At 33.5% G+C, this 27,676-nt stretch overlaps 1 protein-coding gene across 9 annotated transcripts in view; it reads left to right on the forward strand.

Moving 5' to 3' along the window:
- The window catches only part of RAP1GDS1 (Rap1 GTPase-GDP dissociation stimulator 1), a 306,019-nt gene that overhangs the window by 253,149 nt on the left and 25,194 nt on the right, over positions 1-27,676 (forward strand). For all 9 annotated transcript variants that reach the window (XM_036852830.1, XM_036852828.1, XM_036852831.1 and 6 more), the window contains 3 exons: positions 10,960-11,088; positions 18,204-18,329; positions 27,496-27,639. In XM_036852830.1, the coding sequence (XP_036708725.1) occupies positions 10,960-11,088; positions 18,204-18,329; positions 27,496-27,639 (399 nt within the window). The remainder of the gene's footprint in view (positions 1-10,959; positions 11,089-18,203; positions 18,330-27,495; positions 27,640-27,676) is intronic.

Raw genomic sequence — 27,676 nt, forward strand, 5'->3', positions numbered from 1 at the left:
AGCTACTACTCTCCTCTAGCCAGTTGCTTCTGTGTGGGCAGTTTGGAAACATACTGCCAAATCTTTTCATCTGGTGGGAAGAAGAAGCTAGAAATTTAACTTTTCATGTGACATCTGTTTTTTAAATGGTGGATTACATTTGCTTCTTTAGCACTGTACAAGCTAAACAGAATGTGTCCTCAGGTCACATCCTTTCCAAGAAACACCAGTTTTAAACTTATGAATTAAAGTTATCCATTATAATAATAAAAAATAGCTCTTATTCATCAAATGGCTTGCCTGTTAAACCTGAGCTAATAACAAATGTAGTCTTTATAGGGTCAGTAACCTCTATTTTTCTTACCCTCTGGTGGAATAATTTTTGAAGAGAAAATGTCCTAAATATGAACAGGAGAATTCATCTATCTGGGTAATCTACAAAATGAACAGTCAGTTCCTAAATAATTGAAATTTGACCATAATACACAGGTATCTGAACTGCATTAAGAAATCATTGGCCAGTTGTTCTTGTCACTTCCTTTTTCTTCAGCTTCATTTAGGCTTGGACACCTGAGAAGGTGGGACAAAGCTAAGTGGGAGAATGGTTTAGAAAGACAAGTGAAAGAAACTAGTTGTGAAGTTATTATGGCAGCTTTGGATATAAAAGAATTAGGCTTGTTATGCATCTAAACTAGTTGTTTGTCCTTTGAGGAAGTTCTTCAAAAATCTGTACAAAAGCTTATCAGATGGCAAAATGGTCTTCAAAAACATCACAGTCTAATCCAAAGGAGATTGTGATTGAATCTCTATAATAGGATGTCACACTGTGTAGGGAGGTGTACTGAGAAGGTAATGTTAGCAACACGCAGAGTGCACGGTCTAAATGCGTGATATATTTCTTTTGTAAGGGTAGGTTTTTTTTTCCCCCTGGTGTGCAAGTATTCCCAAGAAATAGCTTAGATACTTTAGAAAGCTATTTTAACTTTTCTCAGAACATTATTCGAGCAGTGGTGTTTTTGTTCCAGTATTCTAAAAGCTGCAATTTGAATGCAGCTTTCAAAACTTATTAGATAAAATAGAAGTAAACTTATCTTTAGTATTTTAAAGGAACAAATGCCAGACTTGTAACGATCTTTCCTCTGCTTCCTTTTACTTTTGTCTGTCATGGGGATCATAGTTTGTGAAGTGGTTCTTTTTCTCCATAATGCTCTTTAACTTAAATTATATCCTTTTTTGTTTTGCATAAATATTAAGCATCTTTGTTGTTGTATCAATTATTTACTTACTCTTTTCTTTAAAATATGTGTTGAAAGACTTTCCAACTTAATGTTAGGTCTTCTTGGTTAACTTAAGATCATTTGGTATTGATCCTGTCCATCTGTATGAGTCACTGAGCCAAAAAGCAGTAGAGCTTTTTGAAACTCAGGAGGTGCTTTTTATTCGCACTGATAAATGAAATTCCTTTTTATGTGTATTTACTATTGAATTCCAGTACACAAGCCTGTGCTAGTTTCTGAGTAGAATAGTTGAGTGATAAATACCTCCTTATTACTCTAACTGAAAAATTAACTCTACCCTTGGGCCCAATAACTTAAGCCTCATTTGTAGTTAGGGAGTTATTCTTTAGCTTCATAGATAAAATTTTTTTAAACAGAGAGAGGTAAGAAAGTACTGAAATGGTAACAAAGACCCACCAACATAGTTTCTCTAATAAGAACATTTTCAAATTGTTTATTAGTCCTAAAGGTGACTTGGCACCAGGCTGAGACTTAGGATATCTTGATTCCTGTCCATATAGTGGACGACTCTGAGCATATCAAATCTTTGAACACATTAAATAGGAAATCAAGTTTCTTAAACACATGCCAGAAAGATAGCTATAATGAAAACACTCAGTAAAGGCATTTTTATACCCTTTGATAAAACTGTATAAAGCTCAAGGTTCATGAGTTTTAAAACTTTTGAACCAGCTCAAGACATTAAGCTATGAGCTAGATATATTCTTTTGTTTCCCCACTGGTGAAGCAATTAAAACTTTCTATATTCAGACAAGTAAGTTTAGAATATCTGAATAGAAAAAGTTATAATTGCTTAGCTAGAAAAGTTGTATCAATAATATTGCTAAATAAAATCATGTTTAAATAGAATAACAAACAAAACTTTGTTTAGTAAAGATCATTTCAAATTTTTCCTTTGGGGAAAAATCATACCTGTTTTTCACATGGCGAAAAAGCACTCTTCAGTCCTGTGGCCCTCCAAAATATTCTGAGTATTTGACAGCTGTGGTTAGAGACAAGTGTATTGACAGTTCGATGTTCAGTTTGAGGAAATGTGAACTTCCTGTATTTTCTTTATGTAGTTAGAGCAGGGGTCCCCAACCCCGGTACCGGTCTGCGACGGCCTGTTAGGAACCGGGCCTCACAGCAGGAGGTGAACAGTGGGCAAGCGAGCCCTTCTAAAGTGACTAACATAATATACACAGTCTATGATGGGCTTCTTCATGTGACCAGTATCATATATATGATATACGTATGTGTATGTGTATATATAGATATATGTATATACATATGATTTTTACAAATAGAGCTGATTTTTCTGTGGTATCTTAATAACTCCTTATTATCGAAAGAGTAATTTCTCTTTTTTTATGGTTCCTGAAATCTCTCTGCGATACTATCATGATAATTCTCACATTTATTTGCCACACGGACTTGTGATAACTGAACTATGGTTGAAGGGAGGCCATCTGTGTGATTTAAGAAATGCAGCTCATGGAGTATCAGAGCATTTTAACAATTGAATTTAAGTATTAAGCCCAGTACTTAACTTCAGTTGTTTAAAATAGGCCTGTAAAGTATCTTCTCTTCTCTAATTTAAAGATCACTTAATATGTAATTAGTTTTAGCTCCTTTCATTTCAACCAGCAGTTTCCCAATTCTAATAATACTCTTCCTAGTGAACTCAGCCAGTAACTTGGCTTACTTGATTTTTCTTCATGTTTAAAATAGGAAGAATAGAAATTAATAAGGAATAATCCTGATTAAAAACTAAAAACGCACTTTGGCCTGAGCTACTTGTTTATGTTTTGGTATTACTTCATTATAGGTAAGAAAGAATACTTCCTAGATGTTAGATGTTTAGAGAATGATTTGCTTTGCATGAGTGAGGAACTAGTTCCAAAGTTTACTTACTGTGGGTATAAGCTAGTTAATAATTCCATAAATTTCCTAAACACTGAAGACTTTTTGCCTAACTTTAAGGGGAAAAGACAAAACAAAGTGTGTTTTTACAATTTATTGTCTTTTTTTCTTAATTATATTAATTTTCCTATATACTATTTTCATGTATTTTTCTGTTCATAAAGGCATGGGAGATGTACTTTAAGTTATATCTTTTGAAGCCTGGTTTGTCAAATTAAAGTACTCTAGTATGTTAAGGTGTGTTAAAGACTTATTGTACCCCTGAAAAGTTTTTAGGTTTTAAAAAATAATAATATTAGAATTCTTTATTTACTAACTGCTGTTCTCTCTAAAAAATTTCTGAATTTTTACTATTTGTCCAACAGAGCTTTCTAATCAATCTGAAGTAGGTTGCATTCAGGAAGTTCTGCTACAAATGTCATTTTAAACAAATTGTTTTATTGACGTACAGAGCAGTTAGTTGTTCTTGTGCCTCCTGCTAATTCTGCCTATTAAATTTGACCAATTAGACTAGGTTAGCTCTTCATCATAATCCTCCTAAACAATTACTATAATAATGCTGTTATTTAATGGACGGGCTAAGAACTTGGTTTTTAGTAGAGGTGTACCAAATGCATATTTTGGTTTAATTCCACATAGACAAGTATTAGCGTTAATATTCAGCTTTGGCCATTATAGAATGAACTTCTGAATGCAAGAATTGGAAATTTTATCACAAAAAAAAATGAAATGATTGTTATAGTTTTTTTTGTTAATGATTTAAAGTTTGGCATTATATTATAGAAATAATACTCTTTGCAGCATTTTCAGCTTCTGGATTATTTTTATAATCATGACAGTGCATTTAGCATTGTGATACTAAATAATCAATTTTAACTGAGGACAGTGGAGTAACAAAATATGTTTGGGGTTCTTTATTCTCTAACATGTTTTTCTTCATTTGCTTTATGTCTTGATTGAAGATGACTAATCATGGATGTTATTGAATATTACTTTCAAGAATTTTCTCATAGTGAAAATTTAAAGAGACAGAGTTGGCTTTCTGATTTTAACTCATCCTCATAAGATGTAAAGAATTCTCAAATTGGACTTTTTCCTGAAAGATTCATGGCCTGAATGAAATTAAGTAACTAAAAATCAAAAACAACTCCTAACATTTATCTTATTTTTTGTTGTAAATTATAAAGAGAGTAGATAATATAATCTCTATTATTCTGCCTTGATTTAATTTTTACATTTGTGTAGCTTTCACCCTCATTAGTTATTGCCACATTTTAATATTGCAGTATAAATACACATTTACATTTCAGCTAATAGAATTTCAACACGTGAAACACATTGGGAGATTTTTCTCTGAACATGAAATGCTTACCTATATTTAAAAATGAATATTTAGATAGTAAAGATAAAACTGAAAGACCAGGCCTTGTTTTTATTTTTGATGTTACACTGGTTGAAATATGATGGTATCAAGCACATGATCATTGACTATGGACAAATTTGTCAGTGATAGAAATGACATTGAAGTAAGCGTTTAGGTGTTTGACCTTCAAGAGCTGAGGCAAAAGCCAGAGATGAATAATGAATTTTGGCCAAATATCAGTGCATCTTTAATTCAGACCATTTAAAATATTCATTCAGTGAGAAGCTCAGGGCAGAAAAGTATCATATGTAAACTAACTTGTGTAAAAATTAATAACCCTGTTTTCTAACTACAAATAAGTCCAGTTAACAGCAAACTGCCTATATTTTATTTACTGAAAAAAATTTTTAATTAAATATTTGAAAAATGTTTCTTGGAAAGAAATTAGAAATCTTTGGGTTATATAGATATTTCTTGTTAACACAGTTTGTGTGTTGCAAATAACTTCTATGAATTTTTATAGTGTAAAAAATTTAATCATAATAATGCTCCAGGGTAACTAGTATTATTTGGGTTTTTGTTAAAACCAGTAAATCCTTTTGTAAAACAGAATTTTCATGTTTTTAAACGCATATGATTATAAGATATACATGTCGTCTGTAAATTAACCTGGCAATTAGCTCAACTTGCTATACAAAAATTTAGGCTTAAATTTATACTTACTATAGATGTGGCCTTTCAGCAATGCCCTATGAGAGCCGAGACTGGATTTATTCCTCCCAATGAGAGCTGTGTAAGCAACAGCTGGAAGTAGTCCTCGTCTAAAAAAACAAAAAACAATTTTAACTTTTAAAAGACCAGTTTGCTTCTGAGATGAAAGCACAGCGTTTTCTTAATCAGAGTAGATGTATATGTAGAAATTTTTGTAGCAGTATTCATTATAACAAGAGTTGATCTGTAGTAAATAATTTAACCTGAAGTGAGTCTACGGAAAAAGTTATCTGCTGGACTAAGACATAATCATTCTAGATGTCATTGGATTGAGAACAGCAAATGGGTAGGCCTCTTAATAATAAAACATTTTTCCTTTCTCTTGTGATTTGCTTTGAGGTTTTCCGTTGTTGCTGTGTTTTACATCATACTCACTCACGTACTTTCGTCAGTTATCTCTAGAACTTTTACGAAAGGGAAATTTTGCTCTGTAGAGACTTTTATTTTCAGAACCCAGAAAAAAACTTTTTCATTTTTTATTGTTAACTTTTAGAAAGCAAGAAATGTGTAAATGTATTGTTTTTAAACCTCTCATATTCTCAATACTAATGAATCTTGATTCTCTTTTTTTTTTTCTTTGAAATGGCTGTTTGTCATGGAAATGTATAACCTGGGTCTTAAATTATAGAGGTAATCTGGGTGCAAAACATATAATGCAGGTTTTGTGTAAAGAGGCCTTTCAAAATCATTGATTTGAAGTTAATTTTAAACAGCTTAAATATTTTTGGTTTTATATCTCAGCACTAGGTTTAGAATAAAAATTCTTCACTTTCCTGATCAATCAACAAAAAGATAGTAAGTCATAAGTAACTGAAAAGGAAGTCTTTACTTGTACCTGCACATGTGTATGTATAAAGTTTTTAACCACAAACCATCCTCTTGGTTGCTGTATTTAAGTCAGTTTACTTTTCAACATTATGATAGATAGAGCTGCAACTTGCTTCAACTTGCAAGTTCTACTTCACTGTTACCTCATTTCTAATTTTTACTTTTTATGTATATTTTTGGAAATATAGATGTGCCGTTAGTAAAGGGCAATTTTCTTCCATCTTTATGATGCCCAAATGATTTTTATCCAAGTTGTATTAGAACTTCTCATCAGGATTTACATTTGCTTGTTTTTATTGTTTCAACTGTATATAATTAATTTGACTGTAGATGAGGTTTTTATGCAAGCCTGTAAATAGGAAATGTTGTACTCTTTATACTATAAATAATATACATACCAAATAGACATACTAATGTAAAGACTGTATATTTTGAATTGTGTGTGTGTTATTTTGACACAGTTTCATCATTAAGTCCTGTTTATCAATAAGCTTATTGTCTATAAGGGCCATTTCTTAGGAATAAGATAAACGTGTTATAATCTTCTTAAGAAACCTATTCTTTTTAGTAATTGATCAACATAACTTCAGTTGAGTTACTGCAATTCTTGGCATACATTTCTGGACCTATAATCTATACCAACGTTTTAAACATTAAACTTAAAACTCAGGGGGAAAAAGGTTCTTCAACTTGAGATCTTCTCTCCAGATCTCCATTCTTTGGAGTTTCCATGTGTGTGACCTGAAGAACTTGGAACCATTGAAATTCAAATGTAGGTAGGTAAGTGTTCACACCAGCGCATGCGTTGATTGCCTTATATTTCTTTGTATATGCATCTGTATTGCACCCCCTCAGTGCCTTTCTTCCTCTTCCTCCCCATAGATCATGCAGGGCCTGTGTCATCTTGATATTATGTAATTTTGTAATTCTGTATTTTGGTCAGTATTTGTCTGTGTTGTGTGTCAGGAGCAATTTTTTAAAGTCTTCAGACATTTATGACACTGTGCTGTCTAAAGACTGTCTTTCACACATAAGTGTTTGCTGTGTATGGGCCTTGGTTGCATTTTTGTGAATTGTGTTTGTTGAGCTCTGACAACATTCCCTTGGAGTTGCTGGTATTCTTTGAAGGATGCAAAAAGTCTCAGTCTTGAATTATGTTGCTTATTTTCTCAAATCTAGAGAATGTGAACTATTTCTGGTTCTAAGGATTTCTTCCAGTTAGTCTTTAATTTAAAAGTCATATTCCTGATACAATTCACAATAGCATGAGTGTCAGCTACTATCCTTTGAAGTCTATTCAAAGCTTTCTTTGGGCAATAAGAAAAAGTGATTCAACGTAATCATTTGCTTCCAGCAATAAGTACTAATACTAATTTATTCCACACAAACAGGACCTCTACTTAACCCTCAAAAAAACTATTTATTGATGACATAGTAAGTTGTAACTGAAATAGGCAAACAGATCTAATTATGAAATATTTTCCTAGGCTTAAGTAGAATTTCTACTCACATAAGCAAAATGAGATGTTCAGGTGCTTAATTAATGTTATTTCGCTCAAAGTATCTGAGCATCGCAATCTAGGATTCCTACCGTGCTTTTAATTTTAATTTTTTTCTATTGTCACATCTGCCAAGCATATCATTGAATTTCAGAATCTCTTTTTCCATATTGTTTTTTCCAATTCCTATAAAAATCAGGTAATCTGTTGGCAGTGGTTCTTAAACTTTTGATCTCAGGACTCTTTCAGACACTTAAAAATTACTGAAGATCTCAAAGAATTTTTGTTTATATATATGGGTTATATCTATCAATATTTACTATATTGGAAATTAAAGTGAAGACAGTTTTTAAAATTATTTAGTATTGCATTTTACTATCTTAACCTACCATTATAGGTTAAGATAAATAGCATGTTTTTATGAAAAAATAACTTTAAAAATTTTTTTAAAAATTGCTGAGAACAGCATTTATTTTACTGTGACTGTGTGATGGTAAAGAATACGACTACTAATACAATTTGGTGCCACTGACTGCGTTCATTCTAATGCCCCAGCAGTTTTGCCCACTAATTTTTTTGTACCATCAGTGCAAATGTCAAAAATCTTGGTATTTTTATGAAAGTAGTTTTGACCTGGTGATCTTCTGAAAGGGTTTTGGGGACTCCGCTTTGAGAACCATGTTCTAGGATGCTTGCTTATCTTGAAATGAAAATTTTTACCAACCTGTTTGAGTAAAGTTTTATTCCCTCTTCTGGGCCTCCATTATCAAAGGAGAATGACTTGCCTGTAATTGGTATGAACAGATTTTAGAGTTACTTGAGTATAATTTTTGTTTTAGTTACCATCATAGAAATGGATATAAAAGAAAGCACCCGAGTGGTCCAAAATGAGGTCTGTCCATTGGATGACTATATATTTTTCTCTTTACTTGTGTGTGGTATGTGTGTTGTATGTGAGTATACAATCAGTTTGGCTCCTGGGTAGCTTGAAAACACATTTTCATGAAGCAGTGTGATTTTCATGAATTACGGCAATTCACACCATATGCCATTGGGCTATGCTACTTTTTCTGCTGATCTACCACAATTTCAAATATTACTGCTTCAATTTGTATGCCACAGATTGTATGAAACTCTGTAATATTTCTTAACCTTTTGTCCCTCTTATCCCTGGAACCAAAATTCATAATATTGTAAAATTAGAGAGCATTAGAGATGCTAAGTTAAGGGAACATGAAGAACATCTAAGTGGCATTCTCCTGTTGAGTTATCTCCTTCACAAATTTTGTTATTCCTCTAATGTCCCTAGACTGTTGGATTTTTATAGTTTGGACCAGTAGTACTGAGGGGGTGTGTGATGCTTACATATATGCAAACATATAGTGGAGTCTGACTCACTCAATGCATGCGCTAGTGCTCACGCTTACGTACCTGAAAATTAATGATTCAGTAGCTCTGCAGTATTTGAAGAGGTAGTCAAAATGAATAAATAAATAAAGTTTAAAATACTGCTAAAGAACAAGAATCTGCAGAGGTGGTCCAATAGTAAGGAACTCTATCTACTGGTAAGTAACCAAAATAATTTCTAATTTGGAAAGCTTCTTGGTACATGATCTTTAAAAATACTATAACCACGTTACAATATTCTACAAATATAACACACAGGTAGAATACTATAATAGATATAATACTATAGGTATAACAAGTAATTTGCCTGTAAGATAATATAAGTATTGTGAGTCATTCATTAATTACTAAGTTGTAGAGTTAGAAAAAAATATTTAGCATCAAAAGCATAAAAACAAATCATTTAGTTGAATATGTTCTTTTATATCTACTTTTAGAACAGACTTCATAATTCCATTGCAAATTTTGAAATTGTTTTAGACTATTTGAACTCTAAATGTAAACTTAACTTTGTCTCAGGCCTTGTTTCCTATTCTTGTTTTGGTAATAGACCCCTTTCTAGTATAGATGGTCCCCACAACCGAGCCAGATAATATCCATAATTACCGTCAGTTTTCAGGGCTGATAAGCCTCTGTTGGCTGTCTCTTCATACTTCACTCTAAAAGCAGGAAAAATTAAGTACAGAGACCTCCGGGCAAGTAATCAATTGGCATGTGAGACAGCTCAACCTTGCCTTTATGTTCTTTCCTGATGGTTAAGAACTATGAATAGTGACAAAGAGATTAGTACGCAAACTCCGTCAAGGGATGCATGCTATGAGGAAAATGTGTTCTGTAAGAAACAGATTTTTAATCTTTAGATTCCAAGTAGGTAACTTAAAAGAATTTGGAGAAAATTATTAACTTGAAAATGGCATATAACTTTTAAAAGGAAAAGAAAAAAATTTTGAAGACATTCCTTTATCTTTAGATGAACCAGTTATTAACAGTAATAGTGTTTTGCATAGGCATGTGAGTATTTATGTCTTTCTTCTTAGCTTATTCTAAGAGGCAGTACTTCTGGTTTTCATTTTGGTTTATTTACCTTCAACTCTACTGCTACAGGTATTCTATTATCATTGTTCATGAAGAGCCATTGTGGAAATCCAAGGTATATTAAGTACTTTAAAACCAATTAGCTTCTTAGAAAATGAAGGCAAGCAGTGATGACAAAGCCATATTGACCTCATTCTCTTTACCTCTCAAGCCAAATTTTCTTTTCTTTACTAAGATGATTGTCACTGTTATTAAATAAAACTTTGAAAAGAAAAATATTTTAAGTAACCAGATTTTTTTTCCTTGTTAAAACTACTTTCCTTCCTGACAGTCATCAAAGAACACTCTGCTGCAAATAAACAATAATCTGTGTGTGTTATATACTTTTCATTCTTTATTATGAAGCAACTATTTTTAAGGGATTCTAAGATTTTTATCGTCTTAGTCTTTATTAAAATTGCTTTTTTTCTTACGCTTTTCATATACTCTGTGACATCCTGTAATGCAAATGTTACTTTGTCTAACCTTTTAACTTAAAAACCAGTGGTGGTGTTTAATTATTTATACATTTTAAAACCTGCTCTGTAAAGATATAAGACCATGTTTTAAAAAAAATTAGTGATTTGACATCTTATTTGAATTATTTTCATTTCTAAATTTCTTTTAATCATTGAAAAGTTTTAAAATTCAACTCTTCTGAACTAATGTCTTAAACATTTTCAAGACAGTTTTATAAGTGGACTTAATCTTGCTTTACTCTAATTGAAGTAGTGTTGAGTTTGCAATAGGGAGAATAAGAGATGTTTTCTTCTTACTAATGTCCATTTAATACATAAACACTTTTTTTGTGTTTTGTTGTTTTGTTTTTTTTTTACAGATTCCCTTCAAGCTCAGCTTATCAACATGGGTGTTATTCCTACCTTAGTTAAATTACTGGGCATCCACTGCCAAAATGCAGCTCTTACAGAAATGTGTCTTGTTGCATTTGGCAATTTAGCAGAACTTGGTAAGTCCTAGTCATGAGTCAAAAATGTAATTAACTTATTAATGTACTTATAATAAATGTTCCTTTAGAGGTTAACCTGGGAATCTGTTTAGATTATATTAGTTTATTTTTTTGAAGCATTGTAGATACATTGTTTCAATGTTAAAAAGTGTAGATCCAATTACATCTTAGGATTGTATTGTTTATAATTGGAGCTAGTTTGCTTTCCTAATTGTTTTATGTATTAAGGTTTAAAGTTTATACTTGTATACTATTTAATGGAATTGAAAATTTTAAATGATCTCCACTTGACTTTAGTATTCTTAACGTGAGGGATGGTCTTAAAATCAAGTATTGTATTTCCAGGGCAAAAATAAGGACCTCATAATTTATTACATTTTGTATAAACTCTTTGCTTATCAGGTGAAAAGGAATCTAGCAGACTAAGGTTCTTCCCTCTCTTTTTACAAAATCCAAAAAAATAATAGAGAACTTTTTCATAAGAATATGTTTGTAACAGGATTTGAAAAAAATATGAGAAATCCTTGAAAATCAGATGGTGGGCAGAAACAGACCAGGGCTGGCAACACAGCCCAGCCCTAACAGAGGGAGGACTGATGACCCCAGCATGCCCATCTCTTTTCCCTGTTTTATTTTTCTCTATATCATGTATGTTACCCTTTCTTCTTTTCTCTCCTCCCTCCCCATAATTCTTGATAGAAAGTTACAACTCCTGGTCTAAATGTACCCCACAACCATGTTCATAATAAATTGTTCATCATGGGGACAGTGAAACCAAATGATGTTTCATCATAGCTAAAATAATAGCTACATCAAACGAGTAAATCAATTCTATTAATATCCCCATTTTATAAATAAATAAGCAGAAGCACCAGGGCTCTAACCTTGGTTTTTCTAACTGAAAGCTCATCTCCTTGCACACTCATATTAAAATCTTGATTTCAGTACTTTACTTTTGCTTTGACTTCAAGTTAAGGGAATAGGGATTATCTATCAGAGTTAATTTTTAGAAGTCATTTTTATTCAGTGGGTCATCTCCTGGCATTTGTGAATGTTCCTTGTCTTCTCTTCTGCTTTTTTCTTTTTCATACTGTCTCATTATTTCCATCATTCAAGTAAGGCCAAGAATGAAAGAACATTCATTTACTGTTTTACAAGTTAGTTTCCGTTATTAAAATGGAATGTAGGAGTTTGTGTTTAGTAGTTTGTAGAAATAAAACAGAAATTATGTTATAATCCCTGATAATGTCATAACCTTTGTAACAGAGACAGACACCACTTAATATGAGTTACCTGTGTTAAGGTGTCAGGATTTGTTTGGGAAATTGTATAGACCACCTCGATTCTGCATACAGGGAGACCTGGGTCTGTATTAAAAGATGGATATGCACCCAATTTAGTTTGGCCCAATTCCATACTCTGGTCCCAGCTGTTACTGCCCTTACCCCATATGGAGAAAGAAAGTATAAACGAGAAATACTTCTTTATTTACTAAGACTTCTATAGTATATATCATGAGTCTGTTATGCCCGTGTAATAGCTAGTTTATACATCAACACTGAAATAAAACATGTATGCCCCAGGATACATGTTTTCTCTTTTCAGTGTGGGCCTTATTGCCCATGAGTTAGCAAATCACCTAGTATTATTTTATTGACACAGGTAAAGATCAAGATCATATCACATTCATATCACACACTTCTGAATATGGCATATCATTAAATGCTAGAGTTACTTTTTGTCAAAATTTCTTAATAAAAATGTTAAATAGCAGAAATTTGTGTGGTTTTGCTCACTAAAGATATAATATAAAGACAAAATATAAAATAATTAAACAACTGCAAACTATTTCATAATTGGGGGCTGAAAAGGAATGTGCAGCTCTATCTTTTTATTCTCTTTCAGTCCTAGTTTATGTGCACACATAATTTTTCTATATTCACAATTATAGCATGAATCCAATTTTAAAGTTTGCAAATTTATTTAACATTATAGATTAAGCAGAATGGGATTTTTTCCCCTTTTTATTTGGCTCCACAATCTTTTATAAGTAAAATTGTCTGCTTAAAATATTAGTATTTGGGGGGTTAGAGATGTTAGAATGAAAATCTGCACTTACTTTCACTCCCTTCTGGAAACCAACTAAAACTACAACAAAGAGATTCTTTTTTAAATGCAAAACCATCAAGGAAAAGGAAGCGGGGACCAAGTAAAGGGGATAACACAGAAACTTTTTAGAGCCCGGAAAGAAAAGCAAGCAGTAACTCACTTAGCAAAACTTTGAAATCTAAATCCTGAATTGGAAAACCAAGAACTAACCAGTTTGCTCCTTGGAATCTTCAAAAAGTTTAGGATTTGGTGGCATCAAGATTTCTAAACCTTCTTTCCCTTCCCACACTGTGGTAACTAGCCCTTCCCATCTAAGCAGAAGACTGTGTTTAATCTCTGGAGAGACTAAAAATAGAGGGTTTGTACACTGGGGACATCAGACTAAATGAAGTAAGAGGTACCAGAGTACCATTCTGAACACAGATTAAGTGAAGGTAGGTATGCTGAATTATCCCATTTGTCCTCTAGAACATGGACTTAAAGATACTTATGTTGGAGTTTCTCTACAAAAGAGCCATCTGACCTACAGGGAATCTTCAGTCAACAAGGCCACTCATAGATTGGCATTGACATATATACACTAATATGTATAAAATAGGTAACTAATAAGAACCTGCTGTATAAAAAATAAAATAAATAAATAAAACAAGGCCACTCCTACTCACAGATCCTAATCAGTTTTTAGAGCCCAGTTAATCAGTGGCAGACAGCTAGAGAGGTGAGGACAGCCTCTAAATGGAAGATAAATAAACAAAAAAAGGTAACTTGGAGGAAATAGAAACTCTGCAGGATGGGGGTAGGGGAAACTCGAACATGCTCAGATAAATGAGAAAAATGCTGTAATCACAAAACTAACAGGATGCTATTTTTAAAGAAAAGGAACAAATGAAAAAGCTAGAACATTAAAAACAATAGCTAAAATGAAAGGCAATAAAATGTATGGAGAAATATTTATAGATATAAAGCAAAAAACAAGGATATGGAAAGTAGAAGCGAAAATACAGATAGAGGATCAGACGAAGAGTTCTAGAAAGAGTTAAATAGGAGGAAATGGCCAAATAACTCAAGTACCACAAAACTAAAGTATATATTTCTCCAGATTAGAAGAATCTGTCAAATGCCTAGCCTAGCAGATGAAAATTAGGCCCCCAGACCATGGCACATCAATATGAAGTTTTAGAATAATGGAGACAAAGAGAATACTTTACAGACTTCCAGAGAGAGGGGAAAAAGTTACATTAAAAAGATTGTGAATCAGTAGACATCAGATGTATCAAAACAACACTGGTAACCAGAAGAAAATGGAATATTGCCTTCAAAAATTTGAGGAAAAATTATTTCCAATATAGAATTCTATATGCAAACCATCAGTCAAGTCTGAGGTTACAATAAGGACATTGTCAAACATGAATGTCTCAAAATTGGTATCCTACATCTTTCCTGGAAGCCACTGGAAGATGGATCCCACCAAAACAAGGGATATAAATAATAAGACTACATAGGAATCAGGAAACGAGATCCAACAGGAAAATAGGAGTTCCTAGTAGTATGGTGACATGAGAGCCCCAGATGGCCTATTTTCAAAGAGCAACCAGTCCAGATTGGGGAAATTCTTTACGAGATGAAATTGATTGAACACCTAAAGTGAACGAGCTTATTAAGAGAAAACTAGACAACTGATGGAGAGTTTGGAGTTGAACTAATGCAAGTACATTGAAAACTAAGTAAATGAGAAAAAAAAATTCCTGGGAAATAAAAGTAATTCCAGGGCAAATGAAATAGTGTATCATTGAAACACCAATTATTGAAATAACCAAAATTACAGTATAGTTACATTGAGAAGATGGAGGGTATTGTGGAGACAAGAAGAAAAGAAAGCTAGTGCTTCATCTTTCATAGTGGGAAGTCAATCAGAACTTAATATAAATACGTTATTTAAAGATTTGGAGGTAAATACCAGTGAATTAGCTAAAAGAGCTTTATGTGCTTATTTCTGAAGAAGAAATGGACAAGGGAGACTCGATTCTGCCGGTAGTGTAAGTATTAGGACTAACTCTTTAAACTCATATATAATTTTGATAAAAAAAATAAACCCTTAGGAAATAAGCCTTCTTGCTAAAGGTCTGTTAAGGATCCATGGCATTTAATTCAAATATAATGTCCAAATCATAATTCACACTATCTTTTCTCTGTATCCACCTGCAGGATAAGTACAGGTTTTTTTCGTTAATTCCTATGTTAATCATAGTGCATTGTTTCCTTGTGCTGGCAAATGACCTGAATTACTTAGCAGCAGTGATTTGGTTTCAGTTTAATAAGTGGAAGAATAAAATATGGATTGGAAAAAAGAGTGCTAGAACTGTTATTTTTTGAAAAGAGTAATAGCACTTAACTAGATAAATGATGTCTATCTACTTCACCTGTGATTTTATGTTTCATTTTATTTGAAGAATTGTCTGAAACAGAGGAGTAACCAGCAGCGTTAAGGAGTTAAATCAAACTAACCTCCTTTTAGGGTAAGGTGGGCTGACGTTTGTAAACTATGATTTCTGAGGGTTTAGGTAGCTTATTAGAAAAGACGCTTCACCCATACTCCTTTTTTTGTGGCACTAAAGAATCCTCCTTACAAGTCTTGGAGTGGATTCTCATCATTTTGGCATAGATCTGGTACATGTGCCAAAAGCAGTGCAACAGTGCAGTGACTCAAAACTGTATTAAGCCATATAAAAATTTATGTTTCTCCATTTTCTTTTAAAGTTGAATTTGTAATATTTTTCATTTGATATTGGCAGAGATTTACCAGAGACTAGAGAGCAGAATATCGTTCTTACATTCATTTACTTGTTCTTTCAGTCACACATTCATGCAATCAATAAATCTCTTTTGAACACCTGCTCTCTACTGGGCACTATACTGTACACTGTATTTATGGTAGTTAAAATACTATACACCGTCCGTGCCCTCAATGAGCTTATAGTTTAGTGGGTGAGATGGAAATTTATTTTTTAAATGAGTTTACAAATAAATAAGCATATTATTTTAAATTATGATAATTGCTAGTATGAGAAAGTAATTGAATGGGGTAAGGAACTAATTTAAATGACAGGCATAGACTCTAGGTGGGAAAGAGCATTTTCAGACAGTCAAAATTTCAAAATATTTATCTCCTATACACAGTACATAGTAGCTTTCTCAGGAAGCTACTGGAGGATGCCTCCACCAAAACTAAAAATGTGAAGGTGAAAGGACATAGATAGTAGAGTATCTGATACAGGAGGGAGAAGAAAGCATCCATCAGGGTAATGAAAAAGAAATTCCAGGGTGTCAGCTGTGCCCCACAAACATGGAGAGCAGCCAATCTAGGTTGGATGTGGTCAGAATTCTCTGAAAGAAACTTCTAGATAAATTGATAGGATATCTGATGCAGTGAAAGAAACTGAGAAGAGACTTGGAGGGAAATGGACTGGATTCTGGTTGTTATTTTGGAGGTAGACTGATAGACCTTGGTTATTCTTTGGATGTTCAGTTGAGTGAGAACAAGTGAGCAGTGACCCCCAGGTTTCTGCCTGCATGGCAGATGGGTAGGTGGCATGTTCCTTCACTAAATTATGGAAGTCTGGAGGAAGAACAGATTTCAGGGGAGTATCAAAAGTCCGCTTTAGACATGGAGTTTGGATGCTAGAGAGATATTCAAATGGAGACGTCAAATGGCCAGTCAAATAAATAGCCTGGAGTCCAAAAGAGGGCTAGAGATACGATTATATAAGCATCAACATATAGGTGCTATTTTATGCTATGGAAGAGGTTAGATTGCCTAGGGTGAGAGTAAGCCTCAAAAAGGTGAGAAGGCAAAGGATCAAGTCGCAAGGAACCATAATAGAATTTATAGAGGTCTGGTGGAGAAGGAGGCACAAGCAAAGGAGACTGCAGAATGTAGAGGTGGGCCAAAACTAGTTTGAGGTGGGTTTAGGAATGCATGTGAGTTGAGAAACTAAAGACAGTGTATGTAGACAATGCTGTCAAGAAACTTGTTTGTGGAAGTGAACAGATTGGATGGTAGTGAATAAAAGTGGTGTAAAGGGAAGGTGTTTGTTTTTAATATTGCTATTTTTCTGTGAGAAATATTAAAGCACATTTAAATGGTGATGATGAGGCTCTAGAGTGAGAGGCTGGAGACGGTGAAGAGGCAAGAGGGAATGAGGAATTGGCCTTTAATAGAAAGACGTGTCAGGGGCTTCCCTGGTGGCGCAGTGGTTAAGAATCCAACTGCCAATGCAGGGGACACAGGTTCAAGCCCTGGTCCGGGAAGATCCCACATGCCGCGGAGCAACTAAGCCTGTGCACCACAACTACTGAGCCTGCGCTCTAGAGCCTGTGCGCCGCAACTACCGAGCCCATGTGCCACAGCTACTGAAGCCTGCGTGCCTAGAGCCCGTGCTGCGCAACAAGAGAAGACACCGCAATGAGAAGCCCACGCACCGTAACGAAGAGTAGCCCCCGCTCGCCGCAACTAGAGAAAGCCGCACGCAGCAACGAAGACCCAACGCAGCCAAAAATAAAATAAATTAAAAAAATAAATAAATTAGAAAGGCATGTCAGGAAGAATGCAAAAGTATACCACTCTATTGGTGTAAAGACAAGTCACCTTTAATTCAGCCATGTAAAATGCAGTCTGTTATGAGTAATTTTTCTTCTTTGACTAAAACCCTTGAAACTATGAATTTATAATAGTAATTTTACTGTTGCTATGATCACCTATATGTAATGCTAGTGAACATTTATTTTATAGCCTTGAATAAAATTGGGCCAGAACATTTTCTTTAAAGACTTAGATGTTTTTCCTCTTCAGGGGCATTTTAAAAAGTGGTTTTGATTGTTCCTGTATTTGAAGAGTGTTTGTACTTATCAGTAATGGTAAAAAATGACCAAATATTGAAGGTAATAGAAAACAATTTCTGGGCTTAATTTTGTTTGCTTACTCTAAATTTTCCTCTTGTTTTTTGCAGAGTCAAGTAAAGAACAGTTTGCCAGTACAAACATTGCTGAAGAGCTGGTAAAACTCTTCAAGAAACAAATAGACCATGATAAGAGGGAAATGGTGTTTGAGGTTCTTGCTCCATTGGCAGAAAACGGTGAGAAAATAAATGCATCTCTTGATTTTTGATCATGTAGGCTTTTCCCATTTTTTTCTAATATTATTTAATTGCCAGCTATTTAACTCAAAATTCTTTTTTTTTTATTAATGATGTGATAAGTTTTATTTGGGGTATCTCTAACCTCAGCTACATTATCTACTGCATAACTATATCTACATTGGCCAAAGCTACTTTCCAAGTTTCTTTGATTTTATAATCTTGGCAAAGATGGTTCTGTATCTTACACATTCTTATGCCAATCTGGAAAAGGCAGCCGATAGGCTGAGCTCCACTTATGTACCCTTGCAGGGCAAAAAGGTCATAAAAGTTGGAGTACCGGGCCTACCAACAGTGTGAACACTGGTAAACTATTCCTGTCTTTGAGCAAAAAATCTTAAGGGATACACTCTAGGAATAAGAGGGAACCAGAGTAAGCAAACCATCCCATATAAATAATTTTTCAAATACAGTGTCTAGCACACAATCAAAGAGGACCAGACACATGAGGAGACAAGACATTTTAAGCAAGAATCAGCACAAACAACAGGCAACAACAGCAAATCTCCAGATACTGGAATTATTAGACATTGACTCAAAACAGGTATGCTTATTATGTTCAGAGAGTTAAAAGCAAGCTTAAAAATTTTGGAAGGAAACTAGAAACTATAAAAAGTGGAATGAACAGCAGATTTGAAAAAGAAGCAATTGGAAATTCCTGAATTGAAAAATACAACCAAAATTAAGAACCTAATAGATGAGTTTAACAGCAGATTAAATATAGTTGAATTAGAGAACCAGTGAACTGGAAGATAGATTGGAAGAAAATCCAGAATGAAATACAGAGAAATAAAAGAACCAATATACATAAGAGAGAATAAGAGGTACAGAGTATAAAGTGAGAGGGTCTCATATATATTTTTTGGAGTCCCAGAAGGAGGGCAGATGGGAGGGCAGAAGTTTGAAGAAATTTTGTCAGAACCCTTACCAGAAATCAAAGTTCAAACCCTTACCAGAACCCTTACCAGAAATCAAATCAAACCCTTACCAGAAATTATGAAAGATATCAAAGATTCAAGAAGCCCAATGAATTTAAAACATGATAAAAAGAAATACACATTTCGATACATCATATTGAAATTGCAAAAAAAAAAAAATGACAAAAATTTTAAAAGTAGCCAGGAAGAAAATAGATTACTTTAAAAGAGGCAAAAGTTTGACAGCTAACTTCTCGACAGTAGCAATGAAAGCCAGATGACAAACATCTTCTGTGTGCCGAAAGAAAATAAATTCAATCTAAAATTCTAAACCCAATGAAAATACCCATCAAAACTGAAAGCAAAATGAAGATATTTTCAGGTTAGAAACTGTGAAAGTTCACCACCAATATACCCTTACTAAAGGAAATTATAAAGGATGTTTGTTAGAAAAAAGGAAAATGATTCCAAAAAAAAAAAGGAAACTGACTCCAGAAGGAAGGTTATAGGTGCAAGGGAGGAGAAGGAAGCAAAAAAACCCAGTAAATATGTATGTAAACTCATGAACGTTGACTATATAAAATAATAAAAATAATTCACTGTGAAGTTTAAAATGTATATGTGTATAATCTAAAATACACCACAGAATGAGTGTATAAATCTGGAGGGGGGTAAAAGTAGTTAAAGAGTCCCAAGACCCTTGTACTACATGGAAGAAAGTACTATTAGATTCTGGTGAATAAATGATTTCAAATTTTAAGGTGAACTAAAATAATTCTTAAAACCAGTGTGTAACTACCAAACAAATGGAAGGATTTATGGAAAGATTTTTTTTTTGTTTTAATACCCCATCAATCCTAATTAACAGAAGAGCAGAGAGAAAAGGGAAAATGGAACGGGGTAAAAACAGGGCAGAAAAAATATGCTAGATTTATGACACAGTATTTCATTAATTACATTAAATGTATGTGGCCTGAATGCTTTAGTTAAAAGACCAATCATTAACTGAATTTTAAAAAACCAGCTTTTTTTTAAACAAGCAATGCTTCTTAAGTATGAGGAGATTTAAAAGATTGAGATTAAAAAGATTGAGAAAAATATACTATTCAAACCTAAAAAAGGCTGAGGTAGTCATATTAATATCAGATAAAATAGACTTTAATATTAAAAGACTTGGTAGAGATAAAGAAGGTGACTTTATCATGATAAAAGGTCCAATTCTGGGAAGCTATAAAAATGTACATTATCTCAAAAGATATGAAACAAAAATATTCAGAACTATGAGGCGCCCTAAATACCCACAAAAGCATTATAGAACAAACAGATTAAAAAATAGGAATATAGAAAATGTGGGCAACATGATTAAGAAAATTGATTTAATGGACATATTTTGGAACACTGCACCCTGCTTCAGAGCCCTTTCTTTTCAAGTACATATGAAACATTTAAAACATGTATACTTATGGAAAAAGTATCAAAGGATTGCAATTTTAGAGTATGTTCTCTGATCTAAGTGAATTACAATGGTAACTAATAATAAAAAGATAACTAGGAAATCCCCATTTGTTTAGATATTAAGAAATACACTTCAGATACCTCGGAGGTCAAAGAAGAATCATGAAGAAAATTAGAACTTTTTTCTAATAATGAAAATGAGAACACTATCTCAAATCTTGTGTGTTGCAGGTAAAGCCATCCTTAGAGGGATTTTTTTTTTTCACTTTAAATGAATATAATAGAAAAGGTAAAAAGCTAACATTAGTGAGCTCAGTATTAATCTCAGGAATTGAGAGAGGGAAAACATAAATGAAACCCAAAGAAATTGCAATAGAAGGAAGGAAATACAGAAACCGAAATTAATAAAATAGAATATATGTAATACAATATAAGCATATACTTGTCAATGTTGAGTCTGAAAAGACATCATAAAACTGGTAAATCCCTAGTAGGATTAATCAGGAAAAAAAGAGAGAGAAAGCACAAATAACCAAAATCAAGAAAACAGAGATCTCACTACAGATCTTACAGATATTCAGAGAATGTTATGAAAATTTGATGCCAATACATTTTCAAGTATGGGTGATCTAGAATAGAAAAGCTGAGTAATCTTATCTTAAATTTTTTCCAGAATAGGAAAAGCAGATATACTCACCAATATATTTTGTGAAGCTAATAAAATACGAACAAAGACAATACAAGAATAAAAATTAAAGGCCAGTCTCACCATGAACATAGATCCAAAATTCCCATAAACTTTCAGCAAACAAAATCCAATAATATATTTAAAAATTAATCATCATACCAAATTGGATTTATTCTGGAAATATAAAGTAGTTTAGTATTCCAAATGCAATCAATATAATTCATCACATTAAAACTTAATAAAGGGGAAAAACATATGATCTTGTCATTCAGAAAAAACATTTTATAAGATTAACCATCCTTCCATGATTTTTAAAAACTCTTTGCAAACCATCACTAGAAGAGAGTGAAAAGAATATATAACCAGAAGCCTATAGATAGCATCATACTGAGTGGTATAACAAAAAACATTTCCTTTTAAGATTGGGAATAAGAAAGGTCATCCCCATTTTTATTTCTTATTGTATTGTAGGAACTATCCAGTGCTGTAGAGTAAAAAAGAAAGAAAGAAAAGATATAGGAAAGAAATAAATAAAACTATCATTATTCATAGATATGATTATGTATATCAAAAATACACAAGAATATAGATTAATTTTTTAAATTAGAATTTGGTTGGGTGGCCAGGCAAAACAAAGAAAAACATCTAAAAACCCAAAGCATTGTATTTTTACATACCAGCAAAAACAGAAAATACATTTTTAAAAATACACTGTTTACTATAGTATAAAAAATGAAATATTTAAGGGAATTCCCTGGCAGTCCAGTGTGTAGAACTCCGAGCTTCCACTGCCAGGGACCTGGGTTTGACCCTTAGGGAACTAAGATCCTGCAAGCAGTGCGGCGTGGCCAAAAAAAAAAGGAATATTTAAAAATGGATTAATAAAAGATGTGTAATCTAAACAAGGTCTCTCTCCTTTTAGCCTTCTTCCTTAGCCCTTCCCCACCACTGTCTTCCTCAGGCACACCATTTACCAGACGATTCGACTTGAATGCATGCAATAGATGTGTTTGTGTATGCTTATGTGAAATTGTATGATATCGTTTCATGAATGTATCTGTTTATAATTTACACAAGTGACATTTTTCTATAAGTTTCCTTGTATTCTTAACTTTTGTTGCTCAACAGTATGTTTTAAGAGTTACGCAGGTATGCATAACATTATGTTATATAAGCCTACTTCACTTTAATTATTTATTTTATTTATTCTTAGTTGTCAACAACCCTCGTATCCAGCAAATACTGGATTTCATTGTTCATTTCTTCTTTGCTAGTTGTTCGAAAAGCAAGTGTTTCATTTGATTGAACTTACAGATGGAGAGATGACCCACAGTCATTATCCCAGACAGCATTCCAATTCTGCAGAAACCGGTACTGACCCAGACAAAGAAATTATTGAAGCCATAGATCTGTGTGCCATTTCTTTATGGAGATACCACATTTTGGATTTCTCTTTTTATGAAATCTAGAGGTTGTGTTGCAATTTCAAGAAGAGGGTGGGACTGTATGAGACAATGACAGTCTTTTAACAGATACAATTTTGGTGTTATTCTTTTTAAAAAACTTTTACTGTTTAAGCAATAAATGGTTAGAATTGTTACTTTTTAATGTCATCTTGGAAATACCATCAAATGAAATTTGAAAATAAATAAATAAATAAAAGATATGTAAGATCTCTGGCAGAAAACTGTAGAAAGTCATCAAGAGTAATTAAAATCTAAATAAGTGCAAAGCTATATATCACTTTCATAGATTGGAAACCTCAATTTTGTGATGATCTTATGTCTCACCATACTGATCTGAAGACTTATGGCGTTCTCATCAAAATCCCAAAGACCAAGAATAGCCAAGATACTGTGAAAGAGACTAAGGTAGCCGAACTGATTTTATTGCATAACAATAATAAAACTTCATTCTGATGAAACCGTAGTATTTAAAAGACAATGTGGTATTGGTTCAAAGATGGACAAGAAGACCAGTGGAACAGGATAGCCCGCAAACAAATGGATGCATTAGTAGGTATTTATTTAACTAAGAAAAAAAGGTGTCACTGCAAAACTATATGGAAAGGACAATCTTTTTAATAAACAGCGCTGGGAATGGAAAAAAATACAGTTGGAGACACGCATACAATCCCACTTCATACTATTTTTACTTTTTAAATCTTTTAAAATTTTTATTTATTTTTGGCTGTGTTGGGTCTTCGTTGCTGCGCGTGGGTTTTCTCTAGTTGTAACGAGTGGGGGTTACTCTTCATTGCAGTGTGCAGGCTTCTCATTGCGGTGGCTTCTCCTGTTGTGGAGCATGGACTCTAGGTGTGCAGGCTCAGTAGTTGTGGCTCGTGGGCTCTAGAGCGCAGGCTCAGTAGTTGTGGCACATGGGCTTAGTTGCTCAGCGGCATGTGGGATCCTCCCAGACCAGGGATTGAACCCGTGTCCCCTGCATTGGCAGGTGGATTCTTAACCACTGCACCACCAGGGAAGTCCCAATACTATTTTTTAAATTTCATTTCAGATAGATTATTGACCTGAATGTAAAAGTTGAAACAAGAAAGTTTATCTTAAAATATGAGATAGGAGAATATCATCACAGCCTTGGAGCACAGAAAGTTTTCTTAAGTCACAAAAAGCTGTAACTATAAAGGAAAAACTGATAAATTTTGTTATTTTAAAAGTAAAAACTTTTATTCCTCAAAGGACACCATTAAGAGTGAAAAGCATGACAGTAGATGAGAATTTATTTACAACACATGTAACCAGCAGAGGTCTGATGTGTACAATATATAGAAAAACTCCCTCAAATCATTAAGAAAAATGTAGAAAACCCAGTGGGAAAGTGTGCAAACGATTTAAGAAGGCAAAAGATAAAATCCAAGTGGCTAATAAACACATGAAAATATGCTCAACTCATTAAAAATCAGGGACTGCAAAATAAAACCACAATAAAATACCACTGTATACTCACCGGAAAGTGATAATACCAAGTGTCAATGAAGGTGTGGAACAGTGGAAACTCATTAAGTGCTGATGGGAGTGTAAATTGGTACAATTTGGAAGACAGTATCTACTGAATTGGAGATATGCCTTCCCTGTGAGCCAACAATTCCGCTGTTAGGTGTATACCCAGAAATGGGTACATGTGCACCAGGAGCCATTACAAGAATGTTCATAACAGCATTATTTATAATAATGAATAATTGGAAACAACTCATATCCATTAACAGTAGAATAAATAAATTATGGTATATCCATATTATGGAAAAATACACAGTTATGAAAGAATGAAGACAGCTGTAACCAACAGTGTAGATGAATCTTATAAACATATTAAAAGGAAAAAGCCAACACTGAAAAATACACATTTTAAGATTCCATTTATATGAAGTTACAAAAAAGCTAAAATTAACTATAGTTTTTAGGAATGATTATTTGGTGAAACTATAAAAGTATGGATGTGATTACCTTAAAAAGGGTGGTGATTTGAAAGGGAGGGATATGTGATAGGAAAAAGTAAAGCACAGAGGGGCTTCCAGGGTTGTTGGCAATGAATTTCTTGATCTAGGTGATAGTTACACAGTTATTTACTTAGTAATAATAATTGATTAAGAGTAACGTATATTTTAAGCACTCTGCTGCATTTGTGGAAGTTTTTTCACCACTTAGAAAAGATTTTCAAATACACGTTTATACAAATTCACGTACAGATATACATGTACATATGTATGATACATGTATGTACATATATGTACGTATATATGCAAACGGTGGTGATAAAGATAGATGTCCCTGGGCAGAATGGTATTGATCAATGTGTGCTGGGCTGTCTGCTTTGGTAGAATGCCTCATTAATCCTTTTTAATAAGGCAATTTAAGCCTCCCACATATATATGTGATTACAGTTAAACTGTGAGAGGAAAGATCTGTAAACTTTAATCCTGACACATTTTAAATCTTCTGAATGCCTTAGATCTTGTTCTTTAGGAAGAAATTTATTTTTCCTCTCATTTGGTGGTTTGGCCAAATAGGAAATTTTCATTGTGACCTTCAGTCAACTTTATGCCAGAGAATGACCTGTACCCTTCCTTGCAATATTTCAAAATAACAGTGTTTTTATCTCTTATTTGTTTTGTCCTCCACTATCTTCACTTGTGTTTTATAACTGTGCGGTGGATTGAATGATACTTTTGAAAACTTGTTCTGGACTAGCCTTAGCATATCATCCTTGGTTTTCCTTGTATGCAAAGGAGAATGATTCCAACATTTAAACTGGGATTTGTATAATTCAAGTTTTTTTGTATTTTTAAGGCTTTTTCATTGTGGCTTTCAATTCTAGTCGCCACACATTTCTACTTCTGTCATTCTGTAACCAAGGAAACGCCCTACTTTCAGCATGGCACAGTGCAAGTATACCTTTTAAAAGAATATTACAGGTTGAATATTCTGTGTATTCTGAAATAATATGCTAAAGAATATCAGCGATCCTAGTGATAGTAAAAAGCCAAATTTTTGCACATTAAAATTGTCTGAAAGAAAAATTCTTAAGTATGAAAACAGTCTTTGTTTCTTCCAAATAAAAAGCTTGAACTGCCATTGCTGTAGATATGTGCATATACAGCTTAGGGAAACTGAAGACTAAAATAAAATCCAACTAGAAAATAAAATTTAAATTAAAAAATTTATGTGTAGCAAATGTATTTCTGAGGTCAGTTGATCAGCATTTATCTTAAGCAGTATCAAATATACCCAAAATATTTAAGTAGGCCAATTTAGGTTAAAACACAAAGATGAATGAGGTATATTGGGCGAGACAGATATGGATGCAAATATAAAATCTTCAATGAAGTAAGTTCTATAATGAAAGAATATTTAAGATATTAGTGGTGCAAACAATATCGATTTGATAGGTGCACAGAGTTTGCTGTGAAGATAATTTTTTAAAATATAATTGGTATGTAAATTCTGTCTCTAAAATTCCTTAGTTTGTTAGTTATCCATCAGAAAACTTGAAAGTTATTTGTTTCTTTCAACTTTTATTGTGAAAATTTAAAAACCTATTGAGGGGCTTCCCTGGTGGTGCAGTGGTTAAGAATCCGCCTGCCAATGCAGGGGACACGGGTTCGAGCCCTGGTCCAGGAAGATCCCACATGCTGTAGAGCATCTAAGCCCGTGCGCCACAACTACTGAGCCTGTGCTCTAGAGCCCACGAGCCACAACTACTGAGCCCACGTGCCACAACTACTGAAGCCCACGTGCCTAGAACCCATGCTCCACAGCAAGAGAAGCCACCGCAATGAGAAGCCCACACACCACAACGAAGAGTGGCCCCCGCTCACCACAACTAGAGAAAGCCTGCACGCAGCAAGGAAGACCCAACGCAGCCAAAGATAAATTAATTAATTAATTAATTTAAAAAAAAAACCTATTCAGATGTAGAGAGATTGTAGTATAATGAACCACCATGTACCCATCACCCAAGAAAGCTTCAAATTAATGAAAACCTGAAGCCCTTTTTAAAAACATGACTTTTCAAGTTCAGAAAGTTACAAATTAATTAACTGCCCTAGAAAAATAACATCTGTACAAATATGAATACAAATGTACATACTTGTGATATACTTTGAAATTTACTAATACCTCTTTTTAATACCTTTGTATTCAAACTCCATTAGTGAATGTGTTTTAACTTTATCTAATAGTTATGTGTGTTTTATTTTAAACAGTGTGCAATATTTTATAGTACTGCCTTTTAAATGTGAGCATAATATCTAGAATAACAGTAGAATATTACTTCAGAGCTGAGAATCAATTTGTTTAGTTGCTGCCAGACATTGTGAAAAGTGACATCATATCAAATAGAAAATGAAATAAAGCTTTTGTGTATTTAAGCTGCACTGTCAGACACTCCCTTTTGAAACTCAGATCTTCAGAGGTGTGTTATCTAAATCATGCACTTTTTTGGTTTTTTATAATTCTTTACATTAAATTGTTTATACCAGAATTCCTATTTCATCTCAAGTTTTGGTTATTTTGTTCACATTATTCTTTAGATGCTATTAAGCTGCAGCTGGTTGAAGCAGGCCTGGTAGAATGTCTACTAGAGATTGTTCAGCAGAAAGTGGATAGTGACAAAGAGGAGGATATTGCTGAGCTCAAAACCGCTTCAGATCTAATGGTTTTATTACTTCTTGGAGGTGAGTTGTAATTTATGCCAACGAAAGAACATGACTG

Source organism: Balaenoptera musculus, chromosome 5 (genome assembly GCF_009873245.2).
Source record: "Balaenoptera musculus isolate JJ_BM4_2016_0621 chromosome 5, mBalMus1.pri.v3, whole genome shotgun sequence".
NCBI classification, from domain to species: Eukaryota; Metazoa; Chordata; class Mammalia; order Artiodactyla; family Balaenopteridae; genus Balaenoptera; species Balaenoptera musculus.